Below are 18,556 nucleotides of genomic sequence, written 5' to 3'. Positions count from 1 at the left end.
TTGAAGCAAAAAGCATATTACTTTACTTAAAATACAGAAAGCATGGGTGCCTGGGTGGCTCAGTGGGTTAAAGGCTCTGCCTTCAGCTCAGGTCATGATCCCAGGGTCCTGGGATCAAGCCCTGCATAGGGCTCTCTGCTCAGCAGGGAACCTACTTCCCCCATCCTCTCTGCCTGCCTCTATGCCTACTTGTGATCTCTGTCAAATAAATGAATAAGATCTTAAAAAATATATATACAGAAAGCAAAAAATCCAAACAGGGGATGTAAACTTGGTGGTAGTGTTCTATCAATGCTGACTTCCTGACTTTGAGGATTAAATGGTAGTTATACAGGAGAGTGTTCTTAAATTTGGGAAAAACACTGAGTCAGTGGGCATAATGGGGCATTGCATCTGCAGCTTGTTCTCAAATGGTTCAGAAAAAGACCAATGATAATAAATGCATACATCTAGAGAGGGTGATGGAACCAATGCTAACAGTTTGGAAATCTGGATGAGGGAGTTCTTTGTATTTTACATGCAAACCCTTCCGTAGTCTGAAATTATTTCAAAATTATTTTTTAAGTGCTGACATATTCAAAACAACACATTTATAACTAGTGTTAATGACACAGATTAATACAATACCTGTTTGGACTTCCTCAGGAGATGTAGGTGGTGTAAGAGTAACTGAAGATATAGCAGGATCTCTTGTGGAAGCAGGCACTTGGTGGACACCCAAGCAAGAAGCTGAACAGTGAGAGGATCCCACAGAGCTAGGAGTAGGAATGTCTGACTGAGGGACTAGAACAAAGCATGCTGGGTAGATCATTCGGACACCAGCTAAAAGGAAAAAATAATGGACAGGAAAATAAATTACCATTGAGACTATAGTAGGATTAGTTTCACTCAAAAGTACTGTAATGGAAAAGTTTATATGATTTTATTTGTTTAATTAAATAAACTTTATGTATTTTTTTTAAAGATTTTTATTTATTTACTTGACAGACAGAGATCACAAGTAGGCAGAGAGGCAGGCAGAGAGAAAGGAAGGGAAGCAGGCTCCCTGCTGAGCAAAGAGCCTGATGCAGATGATCCCAGGACCCTGGCATCATGACCTAAGCCTAAGGCAGAGGTTTTAACCCACTGAGCCACCCAGGCGCCCTCTTAATGTAATTTTTATAAATACATGCTCCTTTTGGCATAAGGTTTTTTGGAAGAAACTACGAGAAGCTGTTAATACCTTTAATGGTTACCTTCAGTGAGAGACTGAGAAGCAAGCAGCTTTCTCTTTTCATTTTTGGATTTTCTAACCATGAGTGTATATTACTTTTAAATCTTTATTTGTAAAGCTGACAAACTATAATGTATATTTTTAAATTATTTTTAAGTTTTAAAAAAGGTAGTCGGGACACCAGAATTAAGGAACATTTTCTGCTTTCTTCTTTATATGTCTTTTTATGAAAGCTTAATATATGTTTGGGTTTTTTTCTGGTTTTGTCACAACTACCCTGGTAGTAATATATTTATTAAAATTCAATACTGGTATTCTTTTTATTTAAAAAAAAAAAATGTGAAAAAGGCAATCTTCATATATCTGACCTTGTCATGATTCCATTAAACACTGCTGCAGATTCTAATGCTAATTATCTGCTCAATTATACATTCCCCACACCTCCCCCATCTCTCTAATATGGAGAACACCTATTCACTCCATTGTTAGGCTTGCCTGTGTGACCTGCATGTGATATACACCAGATCCCAACAGGAGCTTTAAATGTGCTTGCAAGATTAGTCCAGCCTCTCTTATTCCTGTCCTTTCCCTCAAGATGCACATGTCCCAAATATAGTTTACCTTGTTAATCTGGGTCCCTGAATGAAAAAACCATATAGAAGAGCCAATATGAAAAGAGCTGACCTGGGCAGAGCAGATCAAATCCATGAGTTCTTAAGTGTATCTTCTACCTTCTAAAAGTTATCAGAGGCAAGTTTTACCAAATGTTAAAATACTACACGACACTGGTGGTCAACTTTCCGGCTTCCAAATGTTACTCATTCACAGTTATCTTCTTCCCATCTTTAGCACGCTTACCTCTAGGTGAAATCTACTTCCTTGCCCCAATGACTTTCGAATGACAAAGTGACTAGTTCTGTCTAATGCAATGTAAGCAGATGTAACATACATTATATCCTAACAGAAGCTTTAAATACACTTACATAGTTATACTCAGTACTTATTATTCCTCTGGTCTTTAAGAACAGCAAGTCCCTGAGAGTGGGTAATCACTGAACCTAGGTTATAGAATGACAAGATATGAGGAGCCAAACCACAATCATACTGCAGCCCTTATGTAATGTGAGGAGAAAACAAAGAAATAAATGTTTAATGCTGAAAGGCACTAAGGTATTGGAATTATCATTCAACAAAATCTAACCAACGTTCGGTCACATACTTTCCCCTTAAATTTAATACTCAGAATCCATACCAACAAGAACTTCTACTGCAGCTAAAGAATCATCTTCCCAATCCATATCTTCCTGTTTTTCTTCAGACATCTCCTTTAAGCAAGATGAGATAGGATAGAACTGTTTCCATTCACCAATCAATTTTTTGGTAGCTGAATCAGACATCTTGAATGCTTGTCCTGTGAGAGTGCCATTTAGTCCAAATGGGCTTAAGATTACTAGAAACCCAAAAGAGACATCAAGTAGGTAACTAAAGACTGGTACAACAGGTAAAAGCACAATGAATAGTTTGACAAGTAATTATGCATTCTAAAAAATAAAAGGAAACTGACATTAACAGTCATTTTAGAGAAAAAATTATTATACTTCACTACTGTGAAGATAAAGCACAATATTTATTATAAAATCTTAAAAATTTTGTTCACCCAAAATATCTCACAAGGTTAGAATTTCAATGAGTTGGGGTGTTACGTATATCCTTCAACTTCTCTTGATTTCCAGTAAGGAAAAGCTGTATGTGTGCATGTGTCTATAAATCTAAGTACTTTCATTATGCACTGCCATGTAAATTTTTAAAAAGCAAATACTAGGGTTAGAATTAAAACAAGAGCATACTGTCAGTCTAAAAACCAATCAGCAATTTCATGTAAATATCAAAATCCCCATGTACCAACGTTAAAAATGGCTTACATGACTCAACACAAAAGATGATCTTGAAAGCATAAAAATATATATCTGCTAAGTGCTATAAAAAAGAGCATTTTAAAATATGTTATCATTCATGTACATGAATTTTTAAAAATAATATTTGTATTAAAAAGCTTATTTCATTGACTTAAAACTCTAACAAGGAAAAAGAAAATAAACTACATCAGAATAATTGCTAGGCTAAAGAAGAGGGAAATCTCATTAATACCAAAATTTAAAATTACCAATTGCAGTAACAGTTTTTTGAAACAATAAGAGATCAAATATCTAAGATAGTAAAATAATCTACCTTGAAATGGGCTATTAGACTGTTGAGCAAGGGTGATATGCTCTTCACTAAGAAGGTATACTGGTTGATGTTGGTTAATTTCCACACTGGTACAAACATTGCTATCTCCATGCAAGAAAAAGGTGAAAGAGCAGGACAAGTGTTCACTAATAAAGAAGAAAAAGTTTTATTTTAGTGATGATTAATAGCCAAATGTAAGTTAACTTGCTTTTCTTTATTAAAAAGTTATACTACAAAAATACACATCTCTTTAACCGAGAAATTCTACTTCATCATCTGAAAGAAATAAAAAAGTCACAGATATAAGCAAAGATTTAGTTTTAAGAAATGTTCTTCACAGCACTGTTTATAGTAGAAAAAGCTGCAAATAGAGGAACCAGTAAACAAGTTAGGTATACCCACATATACTCTTATAATATATCCACCAAAATATATAAAAAAAATCTAGGTATGCAACTGAATTAAGGATGACCTAATGTTTATGTTTATTTTCCCTTATAATTAAAAAATTAAATGCAACTATATTTTCTCATTTTATTATTTCTGAAATTGGGCTACATTCAATCAGTCAAGCATTTAACGGACTGCCCTCCTCTCACCCCTAATACTAAGTTATTTTAAAGCAATGAAGGATCTTACAATTGAAGGCATCCTAGAATCCAAGCTATATTCAAAGCAGAACATCTTAGGAAACTTAGATATGGCTGAGAATATAAAAGCTCCCAGTAGGAAAGCACAAAGATCCTCAGAATAAAATATAGACAGGTCGAATGGCCCAGAAGAGAAGACTGTACACTAAGAAGAATCCACTTCTCTTATTTCTTCTCCACACATTTATTTTAAGAATTTGTCCTGGGGTACTTGGGTGGTACAGTTGGTTAAGCATCTGCCTTTGGCTTGGGTCAAGATCCCAAGGTCCTGGGATCAAGCCCCTTATCAGGCTCCTTGCTCAGTGGGGAGTCTGCTTTTCCTTTTCCCTCTGCCTGCCTCTCCCCCTGCTTGTGCACACAGTCTCTCTCTGTGCCAAATAAATAAATAAAATCTTGGGACACCTGGGTGGCTCAGTTGGTTAAGCAGCTGCCTTCGGCTCAGGTCATGATCCCAGGGTCCTGGGATTGAGTCCCACATCGGGCTCCTTGCTCGGCAGGGAGCCTGCTTCTCCCTCTGCCTCTGCCTGCCATTCTGTCTGCCTGTGCTCGCTCACTCTCTCTCTGTCTCTGACAAATAAATAAAAATCTTTAATAAATAAATAAATAAATAAATAAAATCTTAAGGGGAAAAAAAATAATTTGTCTTAAAGAACCAGTTCTTAAAGAACTGGTTCTTTAAGACATAACCATTAATAAGCCAAAATACTGCTGTTATCTATCTATAAGCCCTCTTGAATTATTTCTGGACAAGTCAAGGGCACAAAAAAATAAGTTACAGTAAAAGTAATACTATAGCTAACAAAAGTGGGAAAATAAAATGTCAGAAAGAGGTGAAGAGTACTGCAGAGCTGAGAATTTCTTCACTCTATATATATCAGGGAGCCAACAGATTGTCTGAAGTTGATAGAAATATTAAGAAACTGAAATTTAAGCTATCTCCCAAGTTAAAAAGATAACCAAAAGAAAAACTGACAATACTATCACTAATAACCAATCTTATCTTTCATGGTAAAGAATCAGTAGATATTGTCTAAAGTTGATAGATCAAGGTCTAGAGGTATAAGCACCTCTGTAATTATGGCAATAACCACTAGAAGTAGTAAGCAAAAAAGTTAAAACACAAAGACGGAAAACTAAACCTGGTTACTTCTAGGGAATGAGACTAAAGTAATTAAGCAGGGATCTTTTTTTTTTTTTTAAGATTTTTTTTTGTTTATTTATTTGACAGAGAGAGATCACAAGTAGGCAGAGAGGCAGGCAGAGAGAGAGAGAGAGGAGGAAGCAGGCTCTCTGCTGAGCAGAGAGCCCGATGCGGGACTCGATCCCAGGACCCTGAGATCATGACCTAAGCTGAAGGCAGCGGCCTAACCCACTGAGCCACTCAGGCGCCCCAAGCAGGGATCTTTTGGTTTTCGAAATTTGTACTATTCTATACTGCTTTAAGTGTATTATTTTTAAATTTTTAAAAATTATGAATCTTGGGGTGCCTGGGTGGCTCAGTGTTGGTTAAACATCTGCCTTCGGTTCAGGTCATGATCTCAGAATCCTGGGATCAAGCCCTGCTTGGGGCTCTCCACTCAGCATGGAGTCTCTGTTTCTCCATCTCAAATAAATGCATATATAATTTTTTATAAAAATTATGAATTACTTAATCAATGCTTCCTGTATCTTTCCCCACCCCAGCATATTTTGTTGCCCTTTTTTTTTTAAATAAACTTATTGGGGCGCCTGGGTGGCTCAGTGGGTTAAGCCTTTGCCTTCGGCTCAGGTCATGATCTTAGGGTTCCGGGATCAAGCCCCACATCAGGCTCTCTGCTCAGCGGGAAGCCTGCTCCCACCTGCCTCTGACTATTTGTGATCTCTTTCTCTCTCTCTCTCTCAAATAAATACATAAAATCCTTAAAAATAAATAAATAAAAATAAAAAAACTTATTTTTGGAATAACTAAATTTACAGAAAAGTTGCAAAGGTATCATAGACAGTTCCCATATATCCTCTACCCAACCCAGTTTCCTCTGAAGTTAAACATCATACATAACAATGCTACATTCGTCAAACACGTAATTAACACTGGTACATTAATTCCAGTCCGTATTTGGATTTCACTAGATTTTCCACTTGACCATTTTTCGGTTTCAGGATCCAATCTAAGATACCACCCTGCATTTAGCCAATAGATTCTTTCCTTTCAGGTTTACTGAACCATAAATGATAAAGCCAAATACTTTTTAAATATGAAATAAAATTATTTTAATTATTTATTAAATTTATTCAATTATATATTAAACTTGATATTTATCAAAGACCAATCCTAATGGAACAGTTATTGGTTGAATAATTACAAAGCCTACAGATATTTGCTTAGGTATAAAGTAAAATCTAAAATAATCATAGAGACTTAACTAGTAACTTTGAGACCTGTCCATCAAAAAGCAGACCATTTCTAATACCTATTTAAAATAAAGACAATTTTATCTTTGCTTTCCAGCAATGGTAAGGCACCCATACTGTAAAACAAGGGGAAAAAAGTACCAAACACATAGGTTAACCTAACTCCAAATGCTTAAAGCAGAACATGTACACAATTCAAACGAACTCTGCATTAAACTCAGTATTATATTCAAATCTAAATGAACTATATACTAAGCCACCAGATGAAAGCAAGTATTATTCCTTTATTCAACAAGTATTTTATGACTAAGCACATGGCACTATACTAAATACACAATTACTGTTACGTTTAGTGCTATTTAAAAACCAGGTACAGGATCTATGAGACTGTCTCAACAAGACCTAGATAATGATAACAAACTTTGATTCTTAAGTGGAAAACAATACAAAAGTTATCCTTATGTCTCATGGTACATTACATCAGTCTACCCCAGATACCTATTTCTTCTCCAACCTCATCTCTTACTAGTAAGTCTTCTTTTATTATTTTTCCTTTTCAACTGGCCTCTCTGCAATTCCTTAAACACATCAGACCTTTATACCTACTGTTATTCAATCTGAAACACTCCACATATCTACGTTCACTTTCATTAGGTTTTTTATTCAGATACCTTGTAGATGATGTTTTTACCAATCACCCTACTTTAAACTGTCCTTTAACTCCTATTCTGGGATAGGTTTCCTTGGGCTAAATAATCATAATCTAAAATTTTAATTCACTTTTTTCTTATAGCTGTCCCAGAATGTAAGCTCTATTGGAGGAGGAATGTGTCTTCTTTATTCAAGTTTGTATCCACAGATTTTAGAATAGATCCTTGACACATAGTAGGTACACACTAAATACTGTAGGATACAATCTGTATCTGAGCAACTTATTTCTAATCAAACATTGCTTTTCTTATCAAGTCTTTATCTATATAGTTGTCCAAAGCTAGAAAAGTGAATTATCCTCAACTCTTTTTTCCCTAAACTCCTGATTCTAGTTCTTAAATATCCATGATTCGTCAGTTGTCTTTTTAAGCTCTGAATAACTACTAAAATCTCTAATTTATCTTCTCGCTTTTCACTGCTGACAGGCATCCTTTTTTTTTTTTTTTTAAAGATTCTATTTATTTATTTGACAGACAGAGATCTACCTGTCAGTAGACAGAGAGGCAGGCAGAGAGAGGAGGAAGCAGGCTCCCCGCTGAGCAGAGAGCCCAATGCGGGGCTCTATCCCAGGACCCCGAGATCATGACCCGAGATCATGACCCGAGTCGAAGGCAGAGGCTTTAACCCACTGAGCCACCCAGGTGCCCCGACAGGCATCTTTTAAAAAATTAATTCTGATCATGTAACTGGTGGCTCAAAATCAACAGTTGCCCAACGCCCACAAAAAACAACGAAAATCCCATAGTATAGCACTTTAGACCCTTTGTTATCTGATCCTTGCTAATCTTTCCAGGCAGAGGTACTTAGTCCAAGAACTCCTTCTTTTGTTTACTACAAATTCCTCCCCACTTCTTAAGCATTCTTCAACACTCCTTTTTTTTTTTTTTTTTAAGATTTATTTATTTTAGAGAGAGGGAGAGCCCAAGGGATTGTGAGGAGGGGGCAGAGGGAGAAAGAATCTTTCAAGCTGACTCCCCACTGAGTGAGAAGTCCTTCCCAGGCTTGATCTCAGAACTTATGAGAGCCAAAATCAAGAGTTAGATGCTTAAACCAGCCAGGCACTCCACTTTAACACTTTATCTCCGTGCTCCCATAATACTCTATGTTTATCCTAATATTTATCATCACACTTATTTAACTAATTGAACTTCCCTGCCAAGTTGTAAATTCCTTAATAAAAAGAATTATAACTTTAATATTGGTAGAAAATTTAGTTATTGGTTCCAATTCTTCACCCCCTTCTTTCTCATTTCTTTAACCATGGTAAAAAACACAACATAAAATTTACCATCTTAATCATTTTTAAGTGTATTGTTCAGTAATGTAAGTATATTCACATTGTTTTGAAACTGATTTTTTTTATGAAATTGATTTTTTTTAAGGTTTTATTTATTTATTTGACAGAGAGATCACAAGTAGGCAGAGAGGCAGACAGAGAGAGAGGGCGAAGCAAGCTTCCTGCCGAACAGAGAGCCCAACGAGCGGCTCAATCCCAGGACCCTGAGATCATGACCTGGGCTGAAGGCAGAACCCACTGAGCCACCCAGGTGCCCCTTCACAGTGTTTAACTAATCAAACTGAACACCCAAAAAACAAACAATCCAGTTAAGAAATGGGCAGAAAACAAACAAGAACAAACTTTTCCAAAGAAGACATCTAGATGGCTAACAGACACAGGAAAAGATGCTCAACATCACTAAACATCAGGGAAATAGAAACAAAACTACAGTGGGATGTCACCTCACACCAGTCAGAATGACTAAAAGTAACAACACAAGAAACAACGGGTGCTGGTGAGGATGCCGAGAAAGGGGAAGTTTCTTACACTATTGGTAGGAATGGAAACTGGTACAGCCACTCTGGAAAACAGCATGGAGGTTCCTCAAAAAGTTAGAAATTCAGCTATCCTATGACCCAGCAAACACTCCTAGGTATTTAGCCAAAGGACAAAAAAAATACAAAAACTGATTCAAAGGGATACACACAACCTGATGTTTACAGCAGCATTATCAATAATAGCCAATTATGAAAAGAGCCCAAAATCCATCAACTGTGAATGGATAAAGTTGTAATATACATACACAATGGAATCTATTACTCAGCCATAAAACTGAATGAAATCTTGCCCTTTGCAACGAGGTGGATGGAGCTAGAGTATATTATGCTAATAAGTCAGGGAAAGACAAATACCCACAATTTCGGTCACATGGGGAGTTTAAAAAGCAGAACATATTAAAGGGGTGTGTGGTAGAGAGGCAAACCATAAAACAGACTCTTAACTACAGAGAACAAACTGAAGATTGCTGGAGGGGTGGTGAGGAGGGGGATAGGCTAAGTGGGTGATGGGTATTAAGGAGGGCACTTGTGATAAGTACTGAGTGTTAATGTGATGAAACACTAAAGTACACTTCTGAAAATAGTATTACACTATATGTTAACTAACTAGAATTTAAATAAAAACTCAAAAACGAAAACAAAAAGGATCCTTTCAATTCTCTTAGAAGCAGGACTGCTGGATTATATGGTAGTTCTATTTTTAACTTTTTGAGGAACCTCCATAAATGTATTCCACAGTGGTTGTATCATTTAACAATCCCATCAACAATGAATAAGGGTTCCAATTTCTCTATCCTAATACTTGTTAGCTTTCTTTTTTTTTTTTTTGATAGTAGCCATCCTAACAGATATGACTTGCATTTCTCTGATTAGTGATATTGACCATCTTTTTATATGCTATTGACCACCCCTATAATCGCTGAAGAAATCTTTTCAAGTCTTTCACCCAATTTTAAATTGGGCTACTTGACTTTGTTGTTGAGTTGTAGTTATTTGCACATGCTAGATATTACCCCTTATCAGATATATAATTTGCAAACATTTTCTTCCACACTAATTTCTGGACTTTCTACTCCATTGGCCTACCTGATCTGTATGTTTGTACCATACTGTTTGATTACTGTAGCTTTGTAATTACATTTTGCTCACCCTCTCTTCATTAAGGCTCTTAGGTGTAACTCTGCAGTTTCTCCCATTAGAGGTGAAATATATTTCCCCAACCTTGACTCAGGCTTGCTTTGTGACTTGCTTTGGCCAAGCAGAAGCTTAAAGCTTATACAATCTGGATTGCCTTCCAATGCTTCTTTCATTGCCACAAGAATCATATGAAATATACCTTTACTCACCTACAGTTTACAATGTGGACTAAATTAGCTAACCCCCAGCTGACCAGCAGATACATTAATGAGAATATATAACTGCTGTGTTAAGCCTCCATGTTTTGGCAGGACTTTGTTACACAATAGTGGCCAATATGGAAAATGGCAAAAAAAGATCTACCATGACAAAAATCTAAGTATGTGGCACTGGTTTGGGGACCTGATGATTGATAGCAAGGAACATAAGACACTAAAAAGTGATGAGGAAATTATTATATTGTGACCCCTGTTATATAATGGAGAAATACATCATAGAACAGTTGCCTGAAGGGGCTCCTAGATGGCTCAGTAGGTTAAGTGTCTTCCTCCGGCTCAGGTCGTGATCCCAGAGTCCTGGGATCAAACCCTGCACTGGGTTCCCTGCTTGGCTAGGAGTCTGCTTCTCCCTCTCCTTCTGCCCCTTCCCCAGTTCATACTCTCTCTAATAAATAACATCTTTATAAGAAAAAAAAAAAAAAAAAAAAGGTTTCCTGAAATAATCTAGAAAGCAGAAAATGTGCCTAATGAATTTACAGAGTTGGAGAACAAAGATCAAGTCAAAATATAATTTGATTATTACCAGTTATATTTGATAGGTACTAAAAAGAAAAAGAGATGAACTAAGAAAAAAACCTGGTTTATAAGCATAATTTAGAGAGAATACAGTCAGCCTGTAGGCTAGAAAATAATACTATTTCTCAACAAAGTGATGGTATGGCCTATATATAACAGCTTCAAGGGAAAAAAAAAAATCAAGAGTGTGATTCTAGGGAACCTGGGTGGCTCAGTGGGTTGAGCCGCTGCCTTCGGCTCGGGTCATGATCTCAGGGTCCTGGGATCGAGTCCCGCATCGGGCTCTCTGCTCGGCAGGGAGCCTGCTTCCTCCTCTCTATCTCTGCCTGCCTCTCTGCCTACTTGTGATCTCTGTCTGTCAAATAAATAAAATCTTAAAAAAAAAAAAAAAAGAGTGTGATTCTAATACCCTTTGTTAAAAATACATGTACCAGCTGAAACATCAGGATTTTCAAATATTACTCCTAAGCCTCCATAGATTTTTCTCAAAGAAGGCATCTAAAGTAAACAAGCATATATGCAAAAGTTTTGTTACTATATGTGGAAATGCATAGTCATATTTGTACTTATCTTTTTTTGAATGTCCTCTTTTCTGACACAGTTCTTCTGTAATTGTTAAGGTTGAGTAATAGAGCATATAAATATATAATTCCTAAATAGTACTTTTGCCTTAGCAAACCACTAATGTTTAATTTCTGGGAGGGATAAGCCCATTTTATGTATTGACATAAAACAAGCAGAAATCAATTTTCAAAGCATTTCTTTCTCTGAACAACAAAAAGAAGGTAGTAAATTCTGGAAAAAAAGTTAAGAAAAATTCATATTCAGCTGGTCAGAATGACTATGTATTTCTTACCATTACAATGGTAGGAAACTTCAGAAGACAAATATTTCTCAATAAAGGGGAAAATTCAGAGTTTAAAGGGGAATTACTAACTAAAAATACTTATGTCAAAAGAAAACATTTATTAAAAAGTCACTCCGTAAGAATAATCTATTACACAGAGAAATTTTAACTTGGTTTTAGGGATCAAGTATTCTATAAAAGTGATTATGAGTGCTGTGTGCTTATTCGGTAACTGAATAGATTTTAAAATCTGAATTGCAAATATTTCCAAGAACATTTGCAAGTATAAGCAACCACCTAAAACAGTCTCATGTTCTTTATCTTTAAGACAAAGAGGCTAGGAAACCTGAATCTTGTATCTTCATATTTACTGCTTTTAATCAGTGAAGTATAGTTCTTAAAAATACAGTTTCCAACTGTTTCATTTCATATGTAAAATATTAAACGAGAATTAAAAAGGATATTCAAAATAGATTTTTGCCATGACATAAAAAGCAAATAATGTGACTAAAAATTTTCGTAAAAAGATTATAATTTGGAAAATATATTTTAAAGTACATTAGTTAGTAAATATTATTTAGGAAATATTATTTAGGAAAATAAATATAATCTGGTATATATAACACTGTGGCCCATTAAGATGAAGGTCCAATATAGCCTTTCCATATGTCCGATGAGTATTTGACCATAGTAACATCTGTTTCATTATTTTTTTTACTGTATACTGAAATGTTTTTTAATATTTTTTATTATGTTAGTCATCATACAGTACATCATAAGTTTTTTACATAGTGTTCCATGACTCAATCTTTGCATGACACCCAGTGTTCCATGCAATACGTGCCCTCCCTTAACACCTTTCACCCAGCCTACCCATCCCCCCATTTCTCCATACGCCCCTCCCTCTAAAACCCTTAGTTTGATTCCCCAAGTCCATAGTCTCTCATGGTACATCTCCAACTCTGATTTCCCCTCTTCATTTTCCCCTTCTGCCTCCTAATGTCCTCCATGCTATTCCTTATGTTCCACAAATAAGTGCCATCATAACTTTTAAATCAGAAAAATTCGGCTGACGTAAAGCGAAAAGTATATCTCTAAGGGGTTTTGTAAGAACTCAATTATGCATACAGAGGTTTAATATATATATTGCTTGAGCAGGGGCCATATCTAATTTATTTTTAGTACTTCTGTTAGGTAGATACAGAAAGATGATATCCCATTTTGCTGTTAGGGAACTCAAGGCACAAAGAAGTTACAGGTCTTGTCTTAAATCATAAAACTAAAGACAATGCTGACTTAAAACCCTAGTCTTCCTGGAGCCCCTGCCTGGCTTGGTTGGTTCAGTGTGTGATTCTTTGTTTCAGCACAGGTCAAGATCTCAGTGTCATGAGATCCCTGTCTCAGGCTCTATGTTAGGTGTTGAACCTGCTTAAGATTCTCTCTCCCTCTCCCTCAATCACCAAACGCTGCTAGAGCATTTTCTCTCTCAAAAACTGTAGTCATCCGAACCAAAATGGACAAAGGACTTAAACACATATTTCTCCAAAGAAGATATACAAATGACCACCAAGCACATGAAAAGATGCTCAACACTGATCAGTAAGGAAATGCAAATCGTAACTATGATATACCATTTCAACCCATAGGATTGACTAATATTAAATAAAACATTTTAGAAAACAAGTGTTGGTGAAGATGTGGAAAAGCTGGAACCCTCCTAGTGGGAATGTAAAATAGTGCGGCTACTATGAAGAAGTATGGCAATTCCTTAAAAAAGAAAATAAAAAATCAAACATAGAGTTACTATATGATCCAACAATTCCACTTCTAGATATATTCCCGAAAGAACAAAAAGCAGGGATCTGAAAGAAATTCGCACATCAATATATAAAACAGCATTATTCATAATAAAGAATGGAAAAACCCAATCATCTACTGACCAATGAATATATAAACAAGATGTGATATAAAAATACAATGGAATATTATTCACCCTTAAAAAGAAATGAAATTATGGGTCCTCTAGATAGGTCAGTTGCTTAGGTGTCCAACTCTTGATTTCAGCTCAGGTCATGATCTTGGAGTTGTGAGATAGAGAGCCCTGTGTCAGGCTCCATGCCAGGGCTCTGTGCTGGGTGTGGAACCTGCTTGGCATTCTCTTTCCCTCTCCCTCTGCCCCTCCCCACCCCCAAAAATGAAAAAAAGAATTGAAATTGCGGTGTGTACTATAACAAGAATGAGAACCTTAGAACATTATGCTAAATGAAACAAGCCAGACACAAAAGGACAAATACTATGTTAACTCCAGTTATATAAAGTAAAAAAAAAATTCAGACACAAGGTAGAATAGTGGTTACCAGCAGCTGAAAGAAAGGAAAAATAAGGAGTTCTTAAATGGACAGATTTTCAATGTGGGATGATAAAAAAAGGTTCTGTATATAGTGGTGGTAGCTGGACAACAAGGTGAATATACTTAATGCCACTGAACATAATGAAAAATGGTATATGATCCCATTAATTTCAATAGTTTCTGAACCTCTTTTTTATCACAATCACCTGGAGATCTCTTTAAAATTCCAAAGCTTAGGCTTCTACTCCAAAATTTTTAAAAAGGTAACAGTATTTTTGAATCTCAACAGTATTCCACATCCCAACAAGTTTTACTACTGCATTCATCTATATTTCTGTACCTCTCGTAACATTTTTATTTTTTAAATTTATAGTTATTAACTTCACCATTAGGTATTCTGAACATATCTCCATGAATAAGAGACCTTTATTAAAATCCAGAAGAACACCTCATCTGTGAATTTTGGATATACTTCTGCTCACTGAGTGAACATATTAAACTTGGGGCGCCTGGGTGGCTCAGTGGGTTAAGCCGCTGCCTTCGGCTAAGGTCATGATCTCGGGGTCCTGGGATCGAGTCCCGCATCGGGCTCTCTGCTCAGCAGGGAGCCTGCTTCCTCCTCTCTCTCTCTCTGCCTGCCTCTCTGCCTACTTGTGATCTCTGTCAAATAAATAAATAAATAAATCTTTAAAAAAAAAAAAAAATAAATAAACTACACAGTAAAGAATCCTTAAAAAGCAATGATATTCTGGCTTATAGGCTTCAAGTATTCTGCAAGTACTCTTTATATTTCTGTATTTCCCCAATATAAGAAACTTTTTAAGAATTCTGTTTTACTACTTTCTATCACTTTAAAAAGATGTAGGCAGAGGACACCTAGTGGTTCAGTTGGGTAAGCATCGGCCTTTGGCTCAGGTCATCATCCCAGGCCCTGGTCAGAGACTGGGCTTTCTGCTCTGGGGGAAGCCTACTTTTTGCCCCTCCCGTGCCCCTTCCCCCAGTCATGTGTGGGCATGCATACTCCCTTTCTCTCTCTCAAAAAATTACAATCTTTTAAAAAAAAAAAAGATGTAGGAAGAGAAGGTACAGTTGGTCTACAGGGTCCAAAATCTGTTTCATTTTTCATGCCCTATAATCCTACTCCAACATTATTAGCAAGCTATATAACCTTGGATAAATGACTTAGCCTCTCTGTGCTTTAGATTTACCAACTGTAAAACTGGATGTACAAAGTTGTAAGAAATGAGTTAATGTTAAGCCCTAATTCTAAACAGAGCCTGCCCAGTTCTGCTTAAGCGAAGGTTTCTCACTACCTTCTCCCCTTCAGAAACAAAACTTCCCTATTATTATTCATATCTAAAACCAATAGTTCAAAAGGACAAATTTTATAGGAGTCTATGGCAAAAATGATGTAAGAAATGACAGTAAGAAAAGCTTAACAGAGAGGAAAAAAAGAAAGAAGCTTTAGCACTTAATTTTTCTCATAAATGTTTCTGGAAAGCATGAGAATGTAGACAACTGATCATGCAAATCCTCATGACTCAAGCATCAGAGAAATGTCATGGTTCATAAGTATTATTATATCATCACTTAAGGTTTCAGAAAATAGGATGCATAATAATCTTGTTAAGACATTAACAACAAACCAACATAGGCTGCAGAGAGGCAAAAAAAAGACAGCAACTATGCCCAACTGGGCAAATAGTGGGAACCCTGAGACAAGGTGAAGGTTTCCCATATCTTTTAGAGCCTAGATCACACTCAAAATTTAGCATACAGGGTGCGTGTGTGACTCAAGTCAGTTGAGCATCTGACTCTTAGTTTCAGCTCCAGTGGTGGTCTCAGGGTCATAGGATAAAGCCTGACACTGGGCTCCTCATGGTTATAGAGTCTGCTTAAGATTCTCTCTCTCTCCCCTCCCCCTCTGACCTTCCCAGTGACTGCACACTCACGCTCTCACTCGCTAAAATAAATGGATGAATAAAATCTTTTAGAATATTAGCATACAATTCCAAGAGGACTTGAAGACCAGTTAGAAAATCGTTGTTGTTTTTTTTAAGATTTTATTTATTTATTTGACAGAGAAAGAGAGCGCACGCATGAGAGCACAAGCAGAGTAGTGGTGGTGGAGAGGGAGAGCAGGGCTCAATCCCAGGACCCTGAGATCATGACCTGAGCCAAAGGCAGACACTTAATCAACTAAGCTACCCAGATGCCCTGGTTAGAAAACGTATTTTACCAATAAATATTATATCAAGCTCAGTTGGGCTTGAAGCCCTAGAATATGCTGTTAATGCAACAGCCAATATATATATGACTACTGAGCACATAAAATGCGGGCAATCCAAATGGAGATGTACTCTAAGTATACAATATACACTAAACTTAAAAAACTTATTTAAAAAAAGTAAAATATCTCACTAATATCTTTGCATAATTAATTACATGCTAAAATATTTTAGATACTGAGCTAAATATATTTATCTCAGCTGGGTTTTGTCTTACCTTTTTTAATGTGCCTACTAGAAGATTTAAATTACATATGTGATTCACATTGTATTTCTACAGTACACTGCTACCTTAGAAGGCAAGAAGAAAGAAAATGAGTCCTTAGAAAACATAATGATTGCTCTTAGCTTCCCTAGAAGTTCAAGTTTTCAGAGGTATTAAGTGACCCAACCAAAGGAAATCCTAAAGCTATATAAAAATGGTTCATAATGTAACTAGAGGAAACTTAAATTGCTCTTGTATTGCTCACATTTAATTAAAATATCAGAGATAAAAGAACTATGTAAAAGCCAAAGGTGTAGTGAAAGATAAACACAGTTCTACGGGTGAAATTTAAGTATAGTCTTTCATCTAGTGCCTTAAAAACAAAAACAACCTTGGGACGCCTGGGTGGCTCAGTTGGTTAGGCAGCTGCCTTCGGCTCGGGACATGATCCCAGCGTCCTGAGATCAAGTCCCACGTTGGGCTCCTTGCTCAGCAGGGAGCCTACTTCTCCCTCTCCCTCTGCCTGCCATTCTGTCTGCCTGTGCTCGCTCTCTCCCACTCTCTCTGATAAATAAATAAAATCTTTAAAAAAAAAAAAAAACCTTGACCAACTTCTTTAGTAAAGTTCCTAAAGTATTATTTTAAAAATAAGGGTAAAGGTTCTGCTGTAACACTATCCAAAAGAACTTTCAGCTATGAAGGAAATACTCTACATCTACATTACCCCATACAACAGCCACTAGTCCAGGAGAACTTGAAATGTAAACAGTGAAACTAAGAAACTGAAATGTAATTTTATTTCTTTAAGTAATCGAAATTTAAATAGTGGCTACTATCCTGAACAGCACAGTTCTAAAGCGTCTTTAAAATTAAAATAAAATTTTTTAAAAAAGGGTGCTTGGGTGACTCAGTTGTTGTCCACCTTCGGCTCAGGCCATGATCCCAGCACCTGGACTCGAGCCCCCCATTGGGCTCCTTGCTTGGAGGAAAGCCTGCTTCTCCCTCTACCGCTCCCCCTGCCTGTGTTCCCTCTCTTGTTGTTTCTCTGTCAAACAAACAAGAGCTTAAAAACAAAATAAATAGGGGTGCTTGGGTGGCTCAGTGGGTTAAGCCTCTGCCTTCGGCTCAGGTCATCAGGCTCTCTGCTCAGCAGGGAGCCTGCTTCCCCTCTCTTTCTCTGCCTAGTTCTCTGCCTACTTGTGATCTGTCAAATAAATAAAATCTTTTAAATAAATAAATAAACAAATAAAAATTACTAAATAGGCAAGGATTAAATGTCCTTATTTTGCACTAATATTCTAGTTACAATTAACTCTATAAATACTTAGGAATTACTCCTCTCCTTCCTGTGAACTTTACCACCCACATCCCTCAAGACCAAAATCTCTTCCTGTGGGCCAAACTCTTTGCTAACACTTAACCCTTAACTCCAGAACCCAAAATAAGGGCACAGAACATACAGAACCTGAGGCACCTGGATGGCTTAGTCAGTTAAGCATCCAATGCCCAATTCTGGCTCAGGTCATAATCTCAGGGTCATGGGATCAAGCCACATATGGGGCTCCACGTTCAGGGCAAGTCTGCTTGAGATTCTCTCTCCTCTCCTCTCACACATTATCTCTCTCTCTCTCTCTCACATACACACACTCTCTAATAAATAAAATCTTTTTTTTTTTTTAAGATTATTTATTTATTTGACAGACAGAGATCACAAGTAGGCAGAGAGGCAGGCAGAGAGAGAGGAGGAAGCAGGCTCCCTGCTCAGCAGAGAGCCCGATGCGGGGCTCGATCCCAGAACCCTGGGATCATGACCTGAGCCAAAGGTAGAGGCTTTAACCCACTAAGCCACCGAGGCACCCCTAATAAATAAAATCTTAAAAAAAAAAAAAATACAGAACCAGACAT

General features: G+C 36.8%; 1 protein-coding gene across 3 annotated transcripts in view; it reads right to left on the bottom strand.

Moving 5' to 3' along the window:
- Window positions 1-18,556, bottom strand: part of MED13 (mediator complex subunit 13) — a 105,240-nt gene that overhangs the window by 67,391 nt on the left and 19,293 nt on the right. For all 3 annotated transcript variants that reach the window (XM_045070146.1, XM_045070147.1, XM_045070145.1), the window contains exons 4-6: window positions 3,443-3,588; window positions 2,466-2,663; window positions 628-822 (exon numbers count right to left, since the gene is read on the bottom strand). In XM_045070146.1, coding sequence (XP_044926081.1) covers window positions 628-822; window positions 2,466-2,663; window positions 3,443-3,588 — 539 coding nt within the window. The remainder of the gene's footprint in view (window positions 1-627; window positions 823-2,465; window positions 2,664-3,442; window positions 3,589-18,556) is intronic.

The sequence above is a fragment of the Mustela putorius genome, unplaced genomic scaffold, assembly GCF_011764305.1.
Source record: "Mustela putorius furo isolate JIRA1106 unplaced genomic scaffold, ASM1176430v1.1 tig00003962_pilon_pilon_pilon, whole genome shotgun sequence".
NCBI lineage: Eukaryota > Metazoa > Chordata > Mammalia > Carnivora > Mustelidae > Mustela > Mustela putorius.
This window is presented reverse-complemented; position numbering and strand designations above follow the sequence as displayed.